Consider the following 22,397-nt stretch of genomic DNA (forward strand, 5'->3'; position numbering starts at 1 on the left):
CCTTACCCCACCCCATATATTTTGCTCTCTGATAAACAATTACTTTCTTTTGGTCCTTGAACAATTTTTTTTTGGATGTTTTGGATGCGCCAAGTTTATGACTAATGATCATTAGTGCGCTTTTCCTACGTTCTGATAGTTGACCCACACTGACATATAGACTTATTGCTTGTGTTGTGCTCTATGTTGCTATTATCTTGTTTTGCTTGCAGGGGTGCGGTCAAACTCGTTGATCGACTTGAGCTGCAAACTGCTTCTCGGTCTGTTGGGGTAACATAATTCTCTATTTCTTTCTTCTCTGTCTTGTGAAATCGTTTTTCAACTACCCTTTTTGATAATTCCAAAGGGGGAAGATAATGGGGGACAACTTGTGTTTCAAATAGTTGTATCTATACATAAGTTCGAAACCTCAGAAAGTGTTCCATCTGTTCCTAATTGAGGTTTGAGGTATGATTGTCAGCAGCACCTTGTTTCATTCCTTAGTCATTATCTGCATATTTTACTCTTATCAAGTTGTAAGGTTGTCATCATCAAAAAGGGGGAAATTGTTGATTCCTGAGTTTTGACGATGACAAACTTAAGCTATACTCACAACTGGTTATTTAAGGAATGTCACAGGTTTATATGAAACGATCAGCACACTTAGCAACAACAAGTATACAACGCTACCAGCTGAGAAACCATGAAGAGAAGCAGTTCAAAACAAGGATTAAGATTGAATCATGGGCCAAGGAGTATGAAGCCCAGCAAGTCAATTAGAGTCCAGAAAGGTATAAGATCAGTTGATACAAATACAACTTAGTATGGGAACAGAATATTTCATAGAGTCCTAAATCAGTTTTATTTTATAAAAGATAAGTGTCGATTTACAAAACTGATTTTACTATTTTACTTAAGGTTAAACTCTTAAACGTTTTAAGTTAATTCACAACTCTCAAATCCGTAAGGATTGAGTTTATCTAAACGCGTTTTAAAGATGTTATTTGCGAAAATATATCTTTTGAAAAGAGTCCTAAAGTGGTTTGAATTAGAATCTAGGGTAAACTCTTGGTTTCCTATATATACACCTTAAGTTCTCTGCAAAAGTTTTTTATCAGACTTATTTACATTAACCGGAAGCTTTCAGGTATTACCCTTAAAGTCTTAATCTTTAAAGAGTCTGTCCTGTTCCCATATAGAGCAGTATTTGTTACGTGGTCTTATATCTAGCATTTAGCATTAAGTTTAATATTACTTTGTTTTCAGTTTAAAGTGTTGAGATATTGTATGTTAAGCCTGAGTCAGGCTTACTTGAGCAAGAGAGAAGATCTCACAAGAGATCTGTGAGGAGAAGCAGTTGAGGGATTGTTTCTGTAAGGGAAGGAACAACGAGGGGTTGTTCCTGGTCATCTGTAGTCAGAGGAGACTAACAGATTGTGGCCCGAGTAGATTAGGCTTGTAAAGAAACTGAGTTGTTTTGCCTAATTAGTGAATGTGTTTAAGTCCCCAAAGGGGCCGTGGTTTTTTTCCTCTCTATTGGGCCTAGAGAGTTTTCCACGCTAAATCTCGCTTGCATATTTTACTGTTTCTGTTCCTAGTAGTTTAATTTTTGTAAAACCGTAAAATATCAATTCACCCCCCCCCCCCCCTCTTGAGGAACTCTGTGAAACTAACAAAAAAGTAGAGAGTTAAATGACTGTAACACTTTTGAGAAGTAACTAACAGAGCAACAAATATTCGTCAAGTCTCCTAAATTGTGTGAGCAAAGTTGGAAACGTCCATGAATCCACCACAGGAGGCAAAACAAGATAAAGAGCCTTATAGCACGCAACCGGTAACCGCAGGAACAATTAGGAATACACTCAGAAACAAGATTTTAGAACAGACAAGTATTTGTGTGGTAATTCCACTAGGACTAGGAAACAAGGCAGACAAGTATAACGCCTAATCTACCAGACTAAGCTAACACAAAAACTAATACTAGTATTAGAATTGTGAAGCAATTCTAATTACCTAATACTAGTACATATATATTTGATATTTCCTAATAATCCTACTATGCCATGCCATGGACACAACATAAACCCATTGAAATGTTATTGCCTGCACTGTAATTACTAATTAGTATAGTCTTAACAAAAAAAAAACCAAGTGAATGCTTAAAGAAAACATAGGAATAAATCAGCTGCATAGAAATATTGCAAGTCTGCAAAAACAAGAGTGAAAAAAATCAAGAGTTGCAATTTTATTTCCTGAAACTCGGTAACTCACTTTGCAAGTTTAATACAGGTAATTAACATATGATCATTACATTGACATTACAAGAGGAGGAAAAAAAATGTAAAACAAAAGTTGTGGTGTCCTCTAAACAACCATCGCCATTACAAAATAAATTTCTGAACATTAGGTTATAACAAAATAAAAACGAATAGTACATAATTAACTTGTTTGTAAAACACCTTATAAGCTTAGTTTATTAACAGATAGGGAGAGGAGATCCGTTCCAGCCCTTAAGGCAATCGAGAAGAGGATCAATGATCTTTCCTTCACACATTGCAGTGAAAACTTTGTCGAATTCCTCTCCTGGGGACTTGACTCTTTCTCCAGTCAACAAGTTTGTCTGAAGCTCTTCCCTAACAAACTTGTACAATGGGTAAGATCGGCATTCCTTAATCCTGTTTGGAATAGCAGCATTACCAGTCTCATGGGCAGCCCTTGCTGCTTCTACTTCCTTTGGTAGCCTTGCGTTGAGTTCCTCCTCAAAGGCACCAATCTTCTGGAAAATTGAAGTGCTCACATTCTTCTCACTTTCACCATTAGCCAAAGCCTGATCAACAAGGACTTGACGAAGCTTCTGCATCAAGGGGTAAGTACAGCTACAAGGATCATCAGCATAAGCAAACACGTATTCTCTCTCTACAACTCTGATGAGCTCCTTCTCACAGAACCTTCCAGGGTGGAGCTCTCCATTGGCACCAGTTATAAGGACCCTTCTGCACACTTGGCTTACAGTATTCTTCACTGCATGCCTTACATTCTCTTCCAAATGCCTTAAATCAATAGCCTGACATAGTGCCACCAGGAATGTGGATGACATGAGCTTCAAGATATCTACTGCCTCAGAAGTCTTGCGAGCAGAGATAAGACCCAGGGAGTTGACATCCTGGTTGTGTTGTTCTGCACTTTGGACATGGTTAGTGACTGGATTACCCAAAAATTGGAGTTCTGAACAGTAAGAAGCCATTGCAATCTCAGCCCCCTTAAAACCGTAGTCCAAACTAGGGTCTCTGCTTGCTGTGAGGTTCGATGGAAGGCCGTTGTTGTAGAAATCATTGACTAGTTCAGAGAACTGAGCAAACAACAACTTTCCAATGGCTGCAATAGCCAACCTAGCATTATCCATGGAAACACCGATAGGTGTTCCCTGGAAGTTTCCACCGTGAATGGCCTTGTTACGGGATACATCAATAAGTGGGTTGTCATTAACAGAGTTAATCTCCCTCTCAATAGACTTTGTAGCCCAACGAATGACCTCAATCTGAGGGCCAAGCCATTGGGGTGATGTCCTGAGAGCATATCTATCTTGCTTAGGCTTCTGCAATGGGTCTTGTTCATGTAGAGCCTTAGCAGCCTTCATGTATGAGCTACCATCTAAAATGTGTTCCATAATAGCTGCAGCCTCAATTTGTCCAGGGTGATGTTTCAACTTGTGAGTCAAGTGATCAGTGAACTCAGGTTTCCCATTCATGACTTCAGCGAAAATAGCTGATATAACCTCTGCAAGGACAGCAAGGATATTGGCCTCAAACAAGACCATAGATGCCATCCCTGAACCAACAGCAGTACCATTGACGAGTGCAAGACCCTCCTTGGGCTGAAGCTCAAAGAAATCAGAGCTGATTTGAGCAGTTTTGAAAGCTTGTTCGGCGTTGAGAACCTCTCCATTAGGGCCAACAGCCTTAGAGTTAGGTCTGCCTGTTAACAGACCAGCAATGTAAGAGAGCGGAACAAGATCCCCAGAGGCAGTGATAGTTCCACGAAGTGGAAGACAAGGGGTAACATTGTTGTTAAGGAGGCTGGTAATAGCCTCTAAGATTTCAAATCGGATCCCAGAATACCCTTGAAGAAGGGTGTTGATTCTCACTAGCATAGCTGCCCTTGTTGCTGTATGTGGCAGTGTGTGGCTTGTTTCTGTTCCATTGCCAAATACTCCAGCGTTCAAAAATCTGTTACCATCATCACAAAACTAATTAAATACTTTGTACCTTACAAAATGTATTTGCCCACACTTATTATGATTATAAAATATAACATCTTTTGATTTGTGCAAATTTGATCAACCGACCCACATATTACATATACGTACTGTCGGTACAGATTTTCCGAACCAAGGGTGGAAAAGTCATTGAACGATAACAACGTGCCCCCGTCGTTTGTGTAATACTGTAATCATTCTAATGTATTTTAATGTTACATCATTCCATGATAATGAATGATATAACGCGGAGGCGTACCAATTTGGAATTGGGCAATCATCATCTAACAGTCAAAACAACCCACCTCTAATCTATGGTTGATAATTTAAATGAAAGTTGGTTTTATATTTTTCCCGATTAAAAAACAAAAAGTTTAGGAAAAGGAACAAAAAGTTTAGGAAAAGGAACAAAAAGTATTGGTGAACTAATCAAGCACAAAGATTTATGAAAAGGAACATGTGTAAGGACTAAGGAGCAAAAGATACATGTTTATCTACTCCTATTAGATTTCCATGTAGCAGTTTGGTGTTAAAGTTTGGCATATTTTTGGAAGAACAAGTGTTTCATAAAAGTTGGACTTTTGTCAATTAAGTTTAACAATTCCTACTTTTGTTAAAATACTATAAACAACTACTCCGTTTATCAACTCTTAAAAGTTTTAATATGAAATGTCATTTAAAATTTATATGATTTTGATTCTTTTTATTATTGAAGAAATTTTCTTTAAATATATTACTTGATAAAAAAATATATATGTTCCTATAACGAGTATTCATTTATGTGTTTTATATATTTTAAAACAAACTATTTGTTAAAATTTGACTTGTCAAGAAGAAATAACAAAAAAGAATGATGTAGATAATATTAAATCCTCGGATATCCATTAATGGGTGCCACCCTCCCATAGTCCCATAATTGATAAATATAACTCCCGTCTAACTGGCATCCCACCGTTTGATCACCTCTTTGTTATGACTAATTTTGTAATTTCGTGGTCAACGCTACAATAATTTGCACATGGATTTCTAACAGTTTAATTTGGTCAGGAATTTTCATCAACTAATCAGACAAATCTGTTATCTTAATCTTATAATTTGATTCCAAATCATGTAATCGTGAGTTGGACATCGTAACTTACACATGCATTCTTGTGACATTTTGATTTTTGTGTGCTACCCACGTCTTCCTCCTATAATTGAGGTTCATGTTCTGCTCGGGGTTTAATTTACTTCTGGTTCATTATCATTAGGTGAATAAATCCTATTCAATTCTATTACAAAAACGTCAACACATTTAAATTACCTTCTTATTGTCGTAAATGATTTTGTATAATTATTTACGCGATCATTTGTCTGGTTTATCTACTCCTAACTCATGAAAATGACGAGTCACCAAAAATAATTACTAAGGAGTAGTCGGTTGTACAGGATCAGAAAATTAATTATTGGAAATTATTTTTTTCATCTTTTTGGAAACTGTGTTGTTCTGCAATAAAACTACAAAACTCCTTGTCCCATTCACATTTTTATTTTCACTCTAATTTTTAATCTAATTTATACTCTGTCAGAAGTTATAATTTTTTTTGTAAGGAAGAATAAAACTAAAAATTAAAGATTTTCACCATTTTTGCATGATCCATAGGTCCCACAAACTTTTTATCTAAAGTACGAAACTGATCATGGATACGTAAATGTAAAAATATTGTATGAAATGAAATCTAGTGTTAAAAAGCGAGAATGATAATATTGGTGACCAACATGAAAAAGAAAAGAAAATGATCCAAATAAAATAGGAAGAGATTAATGAGTGGGTTTGGTTACCTAATAAGCTCCTTTTGAAGGGCACCACCTTGCTTAGTTCTCCGATGAGAAGTAGCACCAAAGCCAGTAGTAACACCATAACTATCAGTACCTTTGCTCATACTATCCATCACCCAATCACTGCTAGCCTTGACACCGGCACGAGACGACTCAGCGAGTTCAACCAATGCGCTCTTGGAATCGGTGGCAGCCGCCACGGCAGCCACCTGAGCAACAGTAAGTGTCTCACCACCAAGGCGGACAGCCGGCTTACGATAATCCTCAACCATCCTCTTCACCTCATCAAGATGGCTACCGGATACAGCCTCGGCAGCCCTTCCCCAGTACAATGGGTCTTGGTATTTCGGCCCTCCACCGATACACAGGTCCATGTTGGGTGATGATGATCCGTTCTGGGATTGCTGGTGGTTCTCCATTTCGATTTTGTGTAATCAATTAAATTCGATGTAATGAAGAATTAAGTTAAGAGAGGAAGATGAAATGAAATTAAAAAGAGCAGTTTATTTGGTGTGATGGGTATGTAAATGTAAATGTAAGTAAAAATTAATTGAATTGAATTGATTTGTTTTTAGGAGAGAGAAAGGATGTTTGGGCTATATATAATGGAATTCAGAGGAGATGGGGAAGGTGTTGGGTGTGGTAGGTAAGGAGAGTGGTGGGCCGATTATACAACAAGGCCTAAAATAGTCCAACAATTATATGAAATTTTTTTTTTTTTTTTTTTTTTTTAGGAAGAGTGGGGGTTGGTTGGGAGACATCTACACCGTTAATTAGTGAGTTAGATTAACTCTATCCAACGGTACGAGATGAAAGGTGGACCATATTACTACGAAATGATGGGGTAAGTGCAAGAGAAAGAGAATGGTTGTTGAAGTATGACTGTGTGCAATCCGCCCACCCTTAAGTTTTAGTCAAACTAAGACAATTTTATTTTTTGTGTCGTCTTTACTAAAGAGGAAGATGAATGGCTCTTTACTCTTAATATTTTGTCTCTACGTATTTTATCTATTGACTTGTTGTTTTGTGAGTTGTTTGAAAGAAGTTATTTTATTGAAATTATCTGGGAAAAAAACAAATTAAAGGTGCGTTCTTTTCATTTGAAAGTTCTTAAACTTATATGAAATCATCTATATTAAACTTATCTAAAATTATTAAACTTTATTAAACTGATTGGAAATTATTGGATCTTATTAGACTTAAAAAGGGTAAACTTATTAGATTTGATTGTAACTTAAATAAAGTTATCTGAATTTCTTAGACCAAAAACTTAGTTTTATTTTGTTTAATTAAACTTAACTTGTGTAAACTTAAATGAATTAATTTAGTTTGAAGTAAGAATAGAATATGTTAAAAAAGGAAGAACCAAGCATGATCTTAGGTAAACAAGTACTAAGTAGTAAGAAAAATAAAAACAATAAGAAGATAAAAGCATTATAGTTTGTCTATCCAAATGGATTAGGGTAGGTGGGAAAAATATGAAGAAATTAAGTTTGGTGAACTTCTGATTAATCACTAGGAAATTTGGACTAGTTTTTCTCCACAAAGGAAGGGGGCCATTGCCCACGCCATTTTTGTGGGGTTAAAGATCCTGTGGATACTACCTTTTTGGTGATCGTGGAAACTTAAGAGTAGTAGAATTCTTTTAATTTTTATGTTTAAAAACAAATTTTGAATTAAATGCACCGGACCAACTGATCGGTCTGTAGAATTGAAGTTGTGGTGCTTTGCATGTAATATATCCAAAATGATCCCACATAATAGCATGCATTTAAGGGCTTAGTCCATTCACTCCACTGGATAAGGGTTGTCACTCCTAGAACATTGTTAGTGAGGTGTATTGAATGGTGTATTTTGTTTAATTGGAGAATATAAAATAGGCTAGATCGGGAAAAAAAACAAAAAAAAAACATTACTCTTGTTAAATATTACATCAATTATATGATAGATTTTGTTTGAGCGTTCTTGAAATGAGTTGAATTTTCTTAATCCCTGACTATATACTCTCTCTGAATCTAAATGTTTTTTCCCATTTATAATCTTGACACTATTCACAGTGGAAGAGAATCTTATGAATGAAGTTCAATATATAAGAAAAAACAAAGTCATATGGGGTCTTGTTTGATTCGTCTCAATGAGTACTTTAACAATATGAAAATTTTATATTTTTTAATAACACGTAACTAGATATATTAACGATGTAAAATATGCATTGACATATACGCTAAATAAAATGGAAAAATTATTTAGGAACAGAGAGAGTATATTTAATCCACTAAGGTTAAATTGAAAGACTTGCAAGTTGCAACCTATCAAATCTAAAAATTGTGCGCTATTAACAATTTTAATAAAGTACTCGGTATTTGATTAGAAAAATGTTTGGTTCGTCAAATTCAACTCAACTATATATATGCTTGATTAATAACAAAAAAACGTATGCATGGAAACCAATAACCATCAAATTTGCAGAGTTTGATTTTGTTACAAAGTAAATATTTTCTTGGCCAATCGTTAAGTTTTCTAGTATCCCATTTAAATTGTCAACTTATATAATTTTGTATAATGCAGTATTCAGTGGACCAGGATTTTGTATTCGTTATTTAAACGAAAGTCCAAGTAGGTTGTCAAAATTACAATTACTGAATCAAAGAGAAATTGTCAAAATTAAATATCATATTCATTAAGAAGAAGTTCAGTAGTTTCATTGAAGAATACTTAGAATTGAGTCGTTTACCTTTTTACTATTTTTCCTTTCAAAACAATTTTAAAAAAAAAATTAAGTACGTACGAAACAATTGTAAGAAATTGAAATTCCCTCCTATACAAAGACTATAAAAATTGAAATATCATATTTTTTTACTAAGAAATAAGAGTAAGAAAGAAGAATACTTTAAATATTTTGACCTAAATATTCATCACAAAAATTTTAAAGTATCTCAAGATGCTTTTGTCTTGCCTAATTATTTGGTATCTTTTACCTCAAACATCAGAAAAACCATTCAGAATACAAAAACCCTACACAAACTTCTGATTTCCTTAGACAATTTAATGTTCATTTCAAATATGGGGGTTCTACCTTAAGACTCTATATATAAACCATAAAACTATAATTTATAAGGGTTTTTTTTTTTCCTTTTTTATATATGATAAATTCCATTGGGCCAAGTTGAGCCCATATCGAGTATAGCCAGACCACATAAAACCCTAATAAGTTTTCATTCCATAAATATTTGTCAATTGGTGATAGGCGGAGAAATGCACCGATCTTATATGCTACCTCCATTATAAAATTATCTTTATATTTACTATTTGCATAAAAGTTAAGACAAAAGATGAAGAGTGGGTAGAAAGGTGGTTGAATATAAAAATATATGGATAGATTAATGTGTAAAAATATGGTCGGATGTAAGAAAAAAATGAATAAATTAAAGTAAGAGAATTGAATAATATTTATAGGACCTTATGATCTATTTTGGGAAGATACATCCAAAGCTTGGATTATTCCAGAATAAATAAAATGCGGTACTATATTTAGATGAATGTGCAAATGTTGGATTACTTTTTACCAATTTTCCCAATAACTTTTCAGTTAAATATGCAATTAATTAATACATGTAGTATTCACTTTTCAAGATTAGGAATAAATACGTAGTACTTAAAATACATCAAATTATACACTAAAGATGTAGTATTCACTTTCAAGATTATTAGTAGAAAATAATACATGTATAACTAGAGATGCAGGAAAAATACATACGGTTTACTAGGTAAAAAAATCTATACTAATATATTAAAAGGCGTTTATAAGAGAACGTATATGTGTCGCGTATAGCTCTCCTTATTGCGACACATCACCACTACAAAGTATCATGGCATGTCATTGACAACCAAAAAGCATGTAATAAGGATTGAACACTAGACCTCTTGAATTAAAAGTTACAATTATTACCATCTTAGCTAGCCACAATGATGTTACATCTTTCAATAAATAATAAAATATGACCTTTTTAAAATGAATAATAATGAATTAAAGAAAATAACGGAAAAACAAAAACAAAAGGGAATTAATTACTTAACTTATAAATGTATAATTCTTCTCTTCTCAACTTAAGCTTAAAAAACAAAAAAGCTTAGGGTGATGGAGTGTAATTATGAGTGCAGAAGAGGGAAATATTGACAAGAGTATAATAATCAACTAATCATGAAGATCGAAGAGAACTCGACTTTGTTTTGATTTTCGGATATGGGAAGGAAGTTTGTTGACCGGCCACTAATCATGCATGAAAATTCGATAATGGCACCACCTACGCACATATATTTAAAAAAAAAAAAAAAAACCCACTAAAAGTAAAATCCAGAGCAACGCCCGGGCCACAAACTAGTTAATATTCAATACAAAGTACTAAAAAACAGTAAATTATACGCCGTATTGAATATACACTAGGAACAACCAGAAAATATATTAATAAGGTCGATTAATAATGTGGGTAAATAACATGTACGTGTAGTTTTAGAGTTTTGTTTTGGACGAAAACGAATAAATAATGCAAGATAGAAGTTAGAAAAAGAAGGATAAAAGTAATACTACCACATTTCGATCGAAGGTCGAAATGGAAGATCAAAGGTCGAAACTAATATCTGATTTTTTTAATTCAAGGAGAAATTAATATATTTGATTGGTTTATAGGTTATTTTTTCGACTTACCATATTCAATCAAAGTGGTAATTTGACAGTAACAATACTAAAATGAAAAAGTACTTCAACTGGTTAACTAAATACTCGTCTGGTTTTAATGAGCTTACATTGTTTTTAAATTTAAAAGGGCAACTGTTTACGTTAATGCAACCTAAGCTAGATGATGTAATCAGGTAATGCAAAAATTATTCTCAACCTTCGGAAACAAAGGTTTTTTTTGTGGGTGCTACCTAACACAATTGAATAGTTTAATCCAGAACATTCATATAGTGTTAGTTATGTGTTGCAAATGGATTGGGCGGAGGAGTGTATGTGGTTTGGCAAGTATATTGCAAGAACCTAATTATATTGTAGTAACACAATATTTAATTTTATAATATGTATACTGCCGAACGCATCTTGTGCATATAAGACTAGTTCCTTATATGGTGACACGCTATGTTGTAAAAAGGACGACACATATGGCATATTTTTCCTTGGAGTTTTAATAATACTATGTATTAACTAGTACATTATGCACGCGATGGGAGCCGATATTTTCAAAATTAAATGTGATTTGATATATACGCAAGTAATGTTCCGAAATTTTATTAAAAAATTTAATAATTTTGGTAAGGGTATTATCAATATCTTACATAGACTCCTAAGTGCTAAGTTACTAAACTAAAATTTCATCATAATGAACTAAAATAATACTTCAATAATCTTCTTCTCTAATTTGTTAATTAAAATACAGTCCTATATACACGATACTCATGCTTAAAAGTATGCATAATTTCTAAAACATATAAAAAAATTTATTTACATCTAAAGAAAAATTAAACATATTAATTTATATGTAACAAAATCTATTTAAGAATTAATGTAATAACAAATTAACTAAAATAGACTTAAAAATGTACTCCCTCCATTCTTGATTATTAGTCTCTTTTGAAATCTTGTCACTATTTAGAATTGAAGAGAATCTTCTAATTTCTTTCCAATACGTATTTCAAAATATATTCATGTGGGATCTTGTTTTGTTCGTCTCAATGTTTAGTTTAACAATATCAAAATTTTATATTTCTTTAAATTACGTATTTGGAGATATTTACATTTAAATATTGAGTTGAAACAGATGAAAAAGTCAAAAGGGGACTAATATATAAAAATGCAGGGAGTATTATTTTTTTTTTACTTGTTTATTTTTTGCGTTTTTGCAGCAAGGTGCTTGTATAACCATATATATTTAGGGCGTGATTATGAGTAAGACTAAGTTTAATTTTGTAGTAAAAAAATGCGAGATTGAAGGGATAAATTCCTCTTTTTTACCTGCTTTACTTTCTTTCATGCTTGCTAGAGAAATTCAATTAAATTGGTGTTGACTTTTGAACGTCACATTCATTGAAATTTCCTTTTTTGCAATATGACATTAAATAATAAGTTTTTAGAATTATTACAATTCATGTTTTAATTAAATAATTAATTTATGAACTTAATAAGGGTATTATAGTCTATTGTATAGGGGACACCAAAAAATTATTTGTTAAATAACCTAAGGAGTTACTTTATATAATAGAGATTACAGAATTTAATTTTACATGGCATAAACATAGTTGAGTAGTGGTTCATATATAGGTGCAAATTGTACTTGGTTCTTGGTGATATACTTCATCCCATATCCAAACTTGTTCATGACCATAGGAAGTTATAACTACTCGTCGATTTCTTGGATCCATAATGAGGTGTAATATTGTTGGTTTAATTAGCCTATTTGATTAATTCCTTTTGGTGTCCTTATATTAGAATTAAATAACGGTTTAAGATAGGCCGGGGCGGACCTATATGGTCCTTGAGGGGACCAAAAAGACTCCCTATTTTCTTGAAATAAAACTGTAAAATTATATATTAGTAATTAATATCTATTTAGAGCAATAATGAATTGTTGTAGCTCAATGGTTAGCGGACTTGCCTAAACTTAAGGCTTATACAACTCTCAGATCTTGAGTTCGAATCTGATGGCTTGTACTCTTCAAAGTTTAACCATCATCCATGTAGAGATATGTTATCCTTATACCCTACCATCTCTGTTTATTAGTTAATATAAACATTCATCCATGTAAATGATATATAAACATACTTCTTTTTCTTCGAAATAAATTGAGATAAATAAATCTATTGGTCCTTGTGAATATAATTAAAGATACCTCTTTTTCTTCAAGATAATTGATAAATCATATGCCATAATAAATGAATACTTATTCCCCCACCCCCTCGACCCATTTGTCTCATTCAATTTTTAATCTTATTCATCAACTTTTAAATGGAAAAATAATATAAATTTAAAAATTCAAATTATAAATTTTCCTAGATGTATGTATACATTCATCTCTTACCCTTATAATGTCTTTTTCATATTATAAGCTTTTGATTTTTATTACACGTTTAAAATAAAAACATATAAATTATTCTACATCATTCTCTATCGTTCTCATTCATCATTTAATTGGATACTCATACTCACTTAATACCCATATAATGTGTCATGGCCCACCACTTATTTACCTTATTGTAATTATTTTTAGGATTTTTTCAAAATTACCACCTTATAAAGTCCACTTTTTCAAACATACCACCTTAAAAAATTTAATTTAAAATTATCACCTTATAAAATCACAAACCTTCAAAGTTACCACCTGTTAACCGATTTCTATCAATTTTCCCGTTAACAAGTGGTAATTTTGAATGTTTATTTATGTTTTTTCTCCAAAATTTTCACTTTTGGTTTTAAAATTACTACCTTATAAAATCACAAGACTTCAAAGTTACCACTTGTTAACGAAAAAATTGCCAAAATCCTGTTCCTGTTAACGAAAAAATTACCAAAATCCATTAACAGATGGTAACTTGAAGGTTTGTGATTTCATAAGTTAGTAATTTTAAATTAAAATTTTAAGGTGGTAAATTTGAAAAAGTGGACTTTATAAGGTGGTAATTATGAAAATTTTTATATTTTTATAATTGTGTAATAATATTCATTTTATATATAGTATTCTCAGTGATATAATTTTTTTAATATGTGCAAGCATATGGCATGTCATATTAGTTCTCAATTAATGTGTTGATGGTACCCACATTTGAGGGGATATAGTTTTCTAATCTAATACAAAAAAAATCACAAAGTTTGTCTCAATATTTTAAGATTGTAGGATTTAGAATTTTGGTAATCTATATAATATACTAAAAGAGAGGAAATCAATGTGGTGATGACAAATGTCACTCATTGATTCGCCTCTCTTTTAATTAAAAAATAAATTAAAATTATTGGTCAAAATTACTTTGCTTTATTTAAGGAAAACATGCACAAATAAAATATTATTGATTGTCATTATAAATCTTAAAGATTATGTGGATAATAAACATCCTAAAAATATTACGAAAAAATATAAATTACCAAATTTTTTTGATTCCGTGGATAATAAACATCCTTATAATATTACGAAAAAATATAAATTACCAAAAATTTCATCTACACCAGCTCGGTGAACTCATGTTGATAAACTAAAAAAATGATAACATTAGCTATGTGATTGGAAATGATTATACAAACGGAAATTATTAAGTCACATAGCTAATGTTAATGATTTCCATTCATATGATTTTCCTTGATGATAAACATAAAAAATTGATAACTTTAGCTATGTATGTGAACGGAAAAATATTTATTGTCGTCGATTAATTTTTCTACACTTATCTATCTAACAAACTGTTTATATATGTCTATACTATAATAAAATAAATGACGTTAATATGGTGGTGACAAATGTCACTCTATGATTTGCCTCTCTTTTAATATAAATAATTAAATTTAATATAAAAATAATTAAACATCACATATTTTAATTACTAGATGTGATAAAATTCTCCCAAAAATAGCCCTACGTATGCTTATTCTACGGTAACAAAAACTGACATGGAAAAATCTATAAGAATAATAGATTCATCAATATTTTTTCTAAGGCCCCGTTCGATATTGTTTTTAGTTTTTAGTTTCTGTTTTTACAAAACTAAAAACCAAAATATGAAAACCAGTAAAAGTAGTTTCCAGTTTTTTGTTGTCAGTTTTCAAAATAAATATGATTACTATAACTATGACTATTTTTTAATTCATGATTGAATCTAAACCACGTGACTTTTATAACCAGAAAATCAAAAACTGAAAAGTGATAGTGATACCAAACAAGCCCTAACTTATATGGAGAACCCCTATATATGTAAAATGAATATCCTATAAATCTATATATCTATGTCTATTCTATCTATCCATGTATATTTTGTACTATACTTTTTGGCAGGACGCTAACTGTTAGGCAAAGCATGTCCGTAAGAAATCTTATGTAGCCTTGACATACTCAATACCTCCATTTAATATATTCGTATATATAAATTCAATTTCTATCTATCTATCTATCTATCTATCTATCTATCTATCTATCCAATTATCTATCTATATACTATATTAAAAGAGAGAGTACCTCAATGTGGTGCTAACACGTGACATTTTTTTTACTTTATATTTTTAATTTCTAAATGTATATCATTTGTACTACTTACTAAATACACAATCTATATTATTGAATGTACCGTATAAAATAATCTCTATTTACTAAATTAAAGAAACTATTTATTTTAAATATACTATTGACTTCTATTGTTTATCACAAAGATATTATGGAATATATTTATTGATAGAATACATGTAGAGTACCAGAATAATATACTCATTTGACTTCTTTATACAGTAACGAACAAGATACTTAACAAAAGTTTATTAATAAATTAATTTATGAAATACATATGCTCCATACTAGAATGTATGTTTATTTAGTTGCTCAAAAAGTATATTTTTTTTAATTTTTCTTAACGTAAAGTTATAACCAAAATAAATATACTAGAGTGTATGTTTGTTCTAAATGGATATGCATGCGTACTACGGGATACATACAGGGGCGTAGTAATTTTTTTTATGCTAATGAATAATTAGGGATTTAAATAATTCAAATTGTGCATTAAAAACCATTAAAACTATAAATTGGAATATCATTATGGAACGGGTAGAGTATAATATAAGAATTTCAACTAGGTGGGTATGACTATCGAAATAAAGGGTATACGGGAATAACTTTACGTTTGACACGGATGATGAAAGGGAATGGAAATAATTTTATCTACGTACCCTTTTTTTGTTTTTTTATTCTTTCAATAAAATAAGATATGGAGCCTTGACATACTCAATACCTCCATTTAATATATTCGTATATATAAATTCAATTTCTATCTATCTATCTATCTATATATCTATCTATCTATCCAATTATCTATCTATATACTATATTAAAAGAGAGAGTACCTCAATGTGGTGCTAACACGTGACATTTTTTTTACTTTATATTTTTAATTTCTAAATGTATATCATTTGTACTACTTACTAAATACACAATCTATATTATTAAATGTACCGTATAAAATAATCTCTATTTACTAAATTAAAGAAACTATTTATTTTAAATATACTACTGACTTCTATTGTTTATCACAAAGATATTATGGAATATATTTATTGATAGAATACATGTAGAGTACCAGAATAATATACACATTTGACTTCTTTATACAGTAACGAACAAGATACTTAACAAAAATTTATTAATAAATTAATTTATGAAATACATATGCTCCATACTAGAATGTATGTTTATTTAGTTGCTCAAAAAGTATATTTTTTTAAATTTTTCTTAACGTAAAGTTATAACCAAAATAAATATACTAGAGTGTATGTTTGTTCCAAATGGATATGCATGCGTACTACGGGATACATACAGGGGCGTAGTAATTTTTTTTATGCTAATGAATAATTAGGGATTTAAATAATTCAAATTGTGCATTAAAAACCATGAAAACTAGAAATTGGAATATCATTATGGAACGGGTAGAGTATAATATAAGAATTTCAACTAGGTGGGTATGACTATCGAAATAAAGGGTATACGAGAATAACTTTACGTTTGACACGGATGATGAAAGGGAATGGAAATAATTTTATCTACGTACCCTTTTTTTGTTTTTTTATTCTTTCAGTAAAATAAGATATGGAATGGGGCAATAACGAATTAAATCCATCATTAATTTTAAAGAACGGACAATTTGTAGTTGTTTAAATGTCTTATAAAGTCCTAACTTTGTATAGGGCTTGTGATTTTAGTGGGAATACATAATTTAATCAGAGGTAAAAATTGAAGGTTGAAAAATACATATAAATTATATTAAATAGTGATTTAATATTGAGTGTTAAGGAGCCCAAGAGGGGGTGGAGTGAAAGATGTTGAATGAATATATGAATTAAATGGTAATTGATTTTGAATGTGGAAGATGAAGTGGAACAGACGTTATCATGTGTTGTAAAATATAGCAAAAAGTTGAAGGAACAATTGAAAAAAAAACAAATTGATGGAGGAAAAGAGAAGATGTCACGTGTCATATATTCATCTACGGTTTTGCTTTTTTAAATACTCGGTATAGATTAGAAGACTATCTAAAGGCTCTATTTTGGTTGATTGTCTACAAATATAGTTTAGAATTCATGAAAGTTTGATATTTATATTGTGAACCGTGCATCGCACGGGTATTACACTAGTTTATATACTAAAACAAAAGTTAAAAAGTACTTCATATTTGCACTTAGTCGCTTGATACTTAATATATACAAATATATTTATGAAGTAATCAATTTTTCATTCGTAGAATTTGGAACCTCAAACTCGATCAATCATTCAGTATCACCATATTGAGTATATCTTTTTCCTTTCTCCGCTATCCACGTAGCTAAGATGGAACGAAGTGAGATAAATATTCATTCTTATTCTTTATATTATGGTAAAGATTATTTTTATATAACTAACAACAAATTTAATGCATGACTATAAGCCATAACCCATCGATTAATTGTAGAATTTTGGTCATATTTTCTTTGGTATTTTGAGGATGCACATACCCATATTTATATATTAATAATATATTTTAGATCAGATACACTATTTTAATTTTTTTTAAAAAGAATATGAAATAGTTTGTATTATAAGTATAATTTTATAATAGTCATATTTTAATTTCACCAATATTATTATTTAAATATTCTAGTGGTATAGTACATTTTGGTATGTCTTATTCAAGTGAAAAATAGCATTAGGAACTGTGATTTCTTTTATTGAAAATGCATGGTTCTTGTTTAATCGTGATGATGGTTAAACAAAATATTTACGCAATAAAATTATCTTATCTTATATTTACTATAGTAGTCCCAACCCAAATAGTATAATATAATTTCCAATAACAAATTGCAATGTTATTTTAGGATGCACATGATTAAAATTTAATTCCTTACCAAATTGGAATATTTTAATTTTTTTTAATTAAAAGAGAGGCGAATCATAGAGTGACATTTGTCATCACCACATTAATTTTCTCTCTTTTAGTATAACATATAGATAGATAGATAGACCAGAATTGTTTCTCTTCCCCTTATATAGTTGAAAACTACGAAAGTCCAAGTACGTACACTGCCAATTACTACTGAAATTTCAACGAATTGAAAGTAATTGTCAAAATTAAATATCAACTTATTAAGAAGAAGTTAAGTGATTTCATTTGCGAAAATGATAAAGGTCGCAACGTGAAACCTTTAAGACGTATCACAATGATGACATGTCATTCTTTTCTGTCATGATTTAAATTGGAAACTAAAATGTTTAACTTATATAAGTATATAACCTATTATACATGTTTCGAAAAAGGTAGGAAAATCTTAATATACTAATTTGTTTGTTTCTTTATATCGAATACCTTATTTACATATTTTCATAGTAAAAATATTGCATTGATAGTAAAAATATTTTGATGATGCATAACCCATGTGGCGCTTATGTGTACCAATTAAACTCCGACACGTAAGATTGTGACAATTAAATATTGTCGCAACTTGCGACCTTTATCATCACCCTTTCATTTAAGATTTCTCAATGTACTACACTACAAGAAAACGCACCATTACCTACCGATTTTACCCAGCGCCACTAATTAATGTAGACGGTAGAAATTATCCAACTGTTTGTTGTATCATTGGACGGTATAAAATTAATTCTCTAGTTATTTGATTATTTATCGCATTGTTGTTTTTAATCGTTTTTGTGCTTTAATTATTGGACGATGATATAGGTCGCAAGTTGCGACAACAAAATGTTGTCGCAATCTTACGTGTCGGCGTTTCATTGGTACATGTATGCACCACATAGGCAACGTGTCATCAATTTTTTTTACTATCAATTGAATATTTTTACTATGAAAATATATAAATAAGGTAGTCGATACAAATCAGGAAACAAATATTTATTATATTTATAATAAATATATATTTCTTTTTATCGTATAAATTACAAATTAAAAAAATAAAAATTATAATCTAATAATATATATTTTGTGTAATTAAAAAAAGAAATCGAATTAACTTAAAAAATACACTAAATGATAATCTAATAATATATGTAAATAAAAATTCATAATTATACATTACTTTAAAATATTATTTTAATTTTAATGATTAGGTTAGTTTTAGGGGTTTTTTCATAGTAAAAATGCCGTTCGTCTCTCCAGCCACACGAGCCAGTAGTTCTCAAGTTCATCTAGATAGGAAGAACGGCACTTTAGCAATACGTCCATTGAAGAACAATTTTAAAAATTGAAATTCACTCTTTCTATAGCTTTTTTTTGTGAATTTATGACTCTTAATTTCATCTGGGTGCTTTGTATTTCTGTATTTCTTGTGTTTTTCGCTTGATTTTGAAATTGGATTTAAAAATTAGTGTTTATTTTTGTGTGAAATTATGTCTATAAATTTCATGTGGGTCTATTAAAGTTGATGAATTTCTGCGAATTTTTGCAGTCCTTAATGTATTTTAGCTTGAATTTGAAATTGATTTGCCTGATTATAATTTGGGTGCATGGAAAAGACGAAGGTGGATGAACAAAATTTACAAAACCAATAATGGCGAAATACTTTTCCTAATATTTTATTTCCAATGCATTTGTAAATTATATTATTCAATAGGTAAATTGGAATATAATTAAGATTTTCCTACCTTTTTTGTAACATGTATAATAAGTTATAAAATCTAAATATTTTAGTTTCCAAATACATTTATGACACATAGGCGTGCCATGTCACCATTGTGACACGGCTTAAAGGTCGCATGTTGCGACCTTTATCATTTCCGTTAATTATTAGTCTTACAAACCAAGAAAGTTACACACATCTATTAATGCATTCTAAGAATTTACCCCAAACGTACAATTTGTCATGTAAGACATCCAAATCAATGAATACCTACTACGTAAAAGATAAGATTAGATATTTTAGGTAAATAATATATCAAACCTTCAAGAGTTATAGCTTAAATGATATAATTGAGTTAGAGATATATATACTATTTCCTTCATTTCTTTTTGTTTGTTACGTATTTCTTTTAGGCTGTTTTACAATATATGTTTGTTACGTTACGTGGGAGAATCTTTCTTTTTATAAATTTATTACACTATCAATTTTTGTGTCATCTTTTAATTTTAATTGGTCTAATTTTAACAACTCATTAAATATCTTTGCAATTTACCAAGTATGTTAAGTTAGAAATCTTTGTGCTTTTTCATTATTAGTAATTTTGATAAATAAAACAATCTTATTGGTTGCTATAATGATTAGTGGATTGAGATTTTACTTAGGTTTATTTTTTTAATAAAAAAAAGAATATTTATTATACGTTAATAAACGTGCAAAAGTCCAAACGTAACAAACAGTAAGAAACGGAGGGAGTACGTAGTAGGTAATGAGCACAGACAAAATAATGAATTTGACGTGAGTTGATGAAGCAGAAGTACGTACACGTGGACATGCAACGAAGCCAGGAAGATAATTAAACACATAAAATTAATTATAATCCACATTAATTAATGCAGGTAATTATTAAAGCAGCTGAGCATAGTTGACTAAATTAAGGTCAGTTAATGTATGTAATTATTTACGATTAACTGGCGGGCGGGCGGGAGATGATTGCCGAATTGCCGAATTGCCGAATTCTACGTGCTGCGTAATCAACTTCACTGTTTCTTGGTGTACGTACCACTATTGTAATAGGTACATAATCTTTCATAATATCCAAGTTAGGATGAGTATAAAATTTGATTGTGGTCTCGATTAGAAAATGCAATTTTTGTAAGGCTGTAATTTCTTATAAGATTATGATGTACGAAATTTCACTCTCGCATTATGTACATTAATTTATAGAATGCAAAGAAACTGGTGGCTTAGAACACACATGTCTTTTATATTAAGCTGGTATATTGTCGTGTGTAGATAAATGACATGGTGAATGAATGGCATTTCAATGCTATGTTACAAGCACAACTAACTACAATGTGATAGACCCATATCATGAACGGGATGATAATATGATATGCTATAGTTTAACAAAACGAATGTCACAACTATTACGAGTATTTTATATTAATTCGTTATTCTTTGTTCACTCAAAGTGATTAATTGGTCTTACAAACTTTTAACGTATGCTGTAACAGGTTGACTGTACAACAACAACAAAAATGAAGATCGAAAAGAGAATAAAGGTTGTAACACATTGACTATAATTAATTAGATAGTTATTCTAGCAAATGCAATTAATCATTAAAATATAAAGTTGAATTTGCATGTTCTATTTACTTGACGTTCTTGAGTATAAAATATAAGTAGATGCTTTAAAGAAGTGGAGAAAAAATTATTGTTATTGAATTTCTAACATACTTCGTACATTATGCATGTTTATGAATTGGTGTAATATAATACGAAGTATCAAGCATGATATTATATTCAATTCATTTTTTAATTTAATTTATAGATAGTGATATTATTGCGTGCGCGCGTTAATTTGAAACAATAATGATTGACGTAACTTTGGAACATGGTAGATGACATTATTGACATGTTGCTCCAATTAGGAGTTTGAGTACCGTAGCTACCTGCCAAACTTAAGGTGGCTAGGGAAAATCAATAACTATTAGATCTAAATATGGATGTGGGTTGGGTCGGGCTCCTGAACGGGTCCGACCTGTACAAAGGCCACTCTGCATTGGGCCGGGTTGGGTTGAAAAATTTCAAAATAAAGTACATGCCCGCGAGCTGTTGGTCGTAGTGTCAAAGTCAAATTTTACTAAATTTAGCATTTTTGTCGTATCGGGCCGAGTGCTTTTTCCAATAAAAAAGATGTGCGACCCACGGCCCAAACCTTCGTGCTCGTGTCGGGCCGTGCTTTTTTCATACCCATGTCAAGCCGAGATTTTTTTCGTGCCGAGGCGGGTGGAGCCTCGGACATGCCAGACCCACAACCATATTTAATTAGATCCACTTGTATTTATCCAACGATTTTTATAATCTTTATTAGGGAAATGATAAATCCAAGGAATAATTCACTTCTTCCAAGGAAATCATCTTTGAAAAATTGTGGATCCTTGGAAGAAGTAAAAATTTCCTTGGATTTATCACTTCCCTCTTTATTAAGGCCATGTTTAATT

The 22,397-nt window shown here is 30.8% G+C and overlaps 1 protein-coding gene across 1 annotated transcript; it reads right to left on the bottom strand.

Annotated features, from left to right (window-relative positions):
• Positions 1–2,200: 2,200 nt before the first annotated feature.
• LOC110796050 (phenylalanine ammonia-lyase) lies at positions 2,201–6,688 on the bottom strand. The gene is made up of 2 exons (XM_022001081.2): positions 6,056–6,688; positions 2,201–4,205 (listed from the first exon to the last, which is right to left on the bottom strand). Exons 1-2 carry the CDS (start codon positions 6,469–6,471, stop codon positions 2,456–2,458), a joined length of 2,166 nt encoding a protein of 721 aa, XP_021856773.1. The 5' UTR covers positions 6,472–6,688; the 3' UTR covers positions 2,201–2,455.
• Between the last annotated feature and the right edge of the window lie 15,709 nt (positions 6,689–22,397).

The sequence above is a fragment of the Spinacia oleracea genome, chromosome 5 (assembly GCF_020520425.1).
Source record: "Spinacia oleracea cultivar Varoflay chromosome 5, BTI_SOV_V1, whole genome shotgun sequence".
In the NCBI taxonomy this organism is placed as follows: domain Eukaryota; kingdom Viridiplantae; phylum Streptophyta; class Magnoliopsida; order Caryophyllales; family Amaranthaceae; genus Spinacia; species Spinacia oleracea.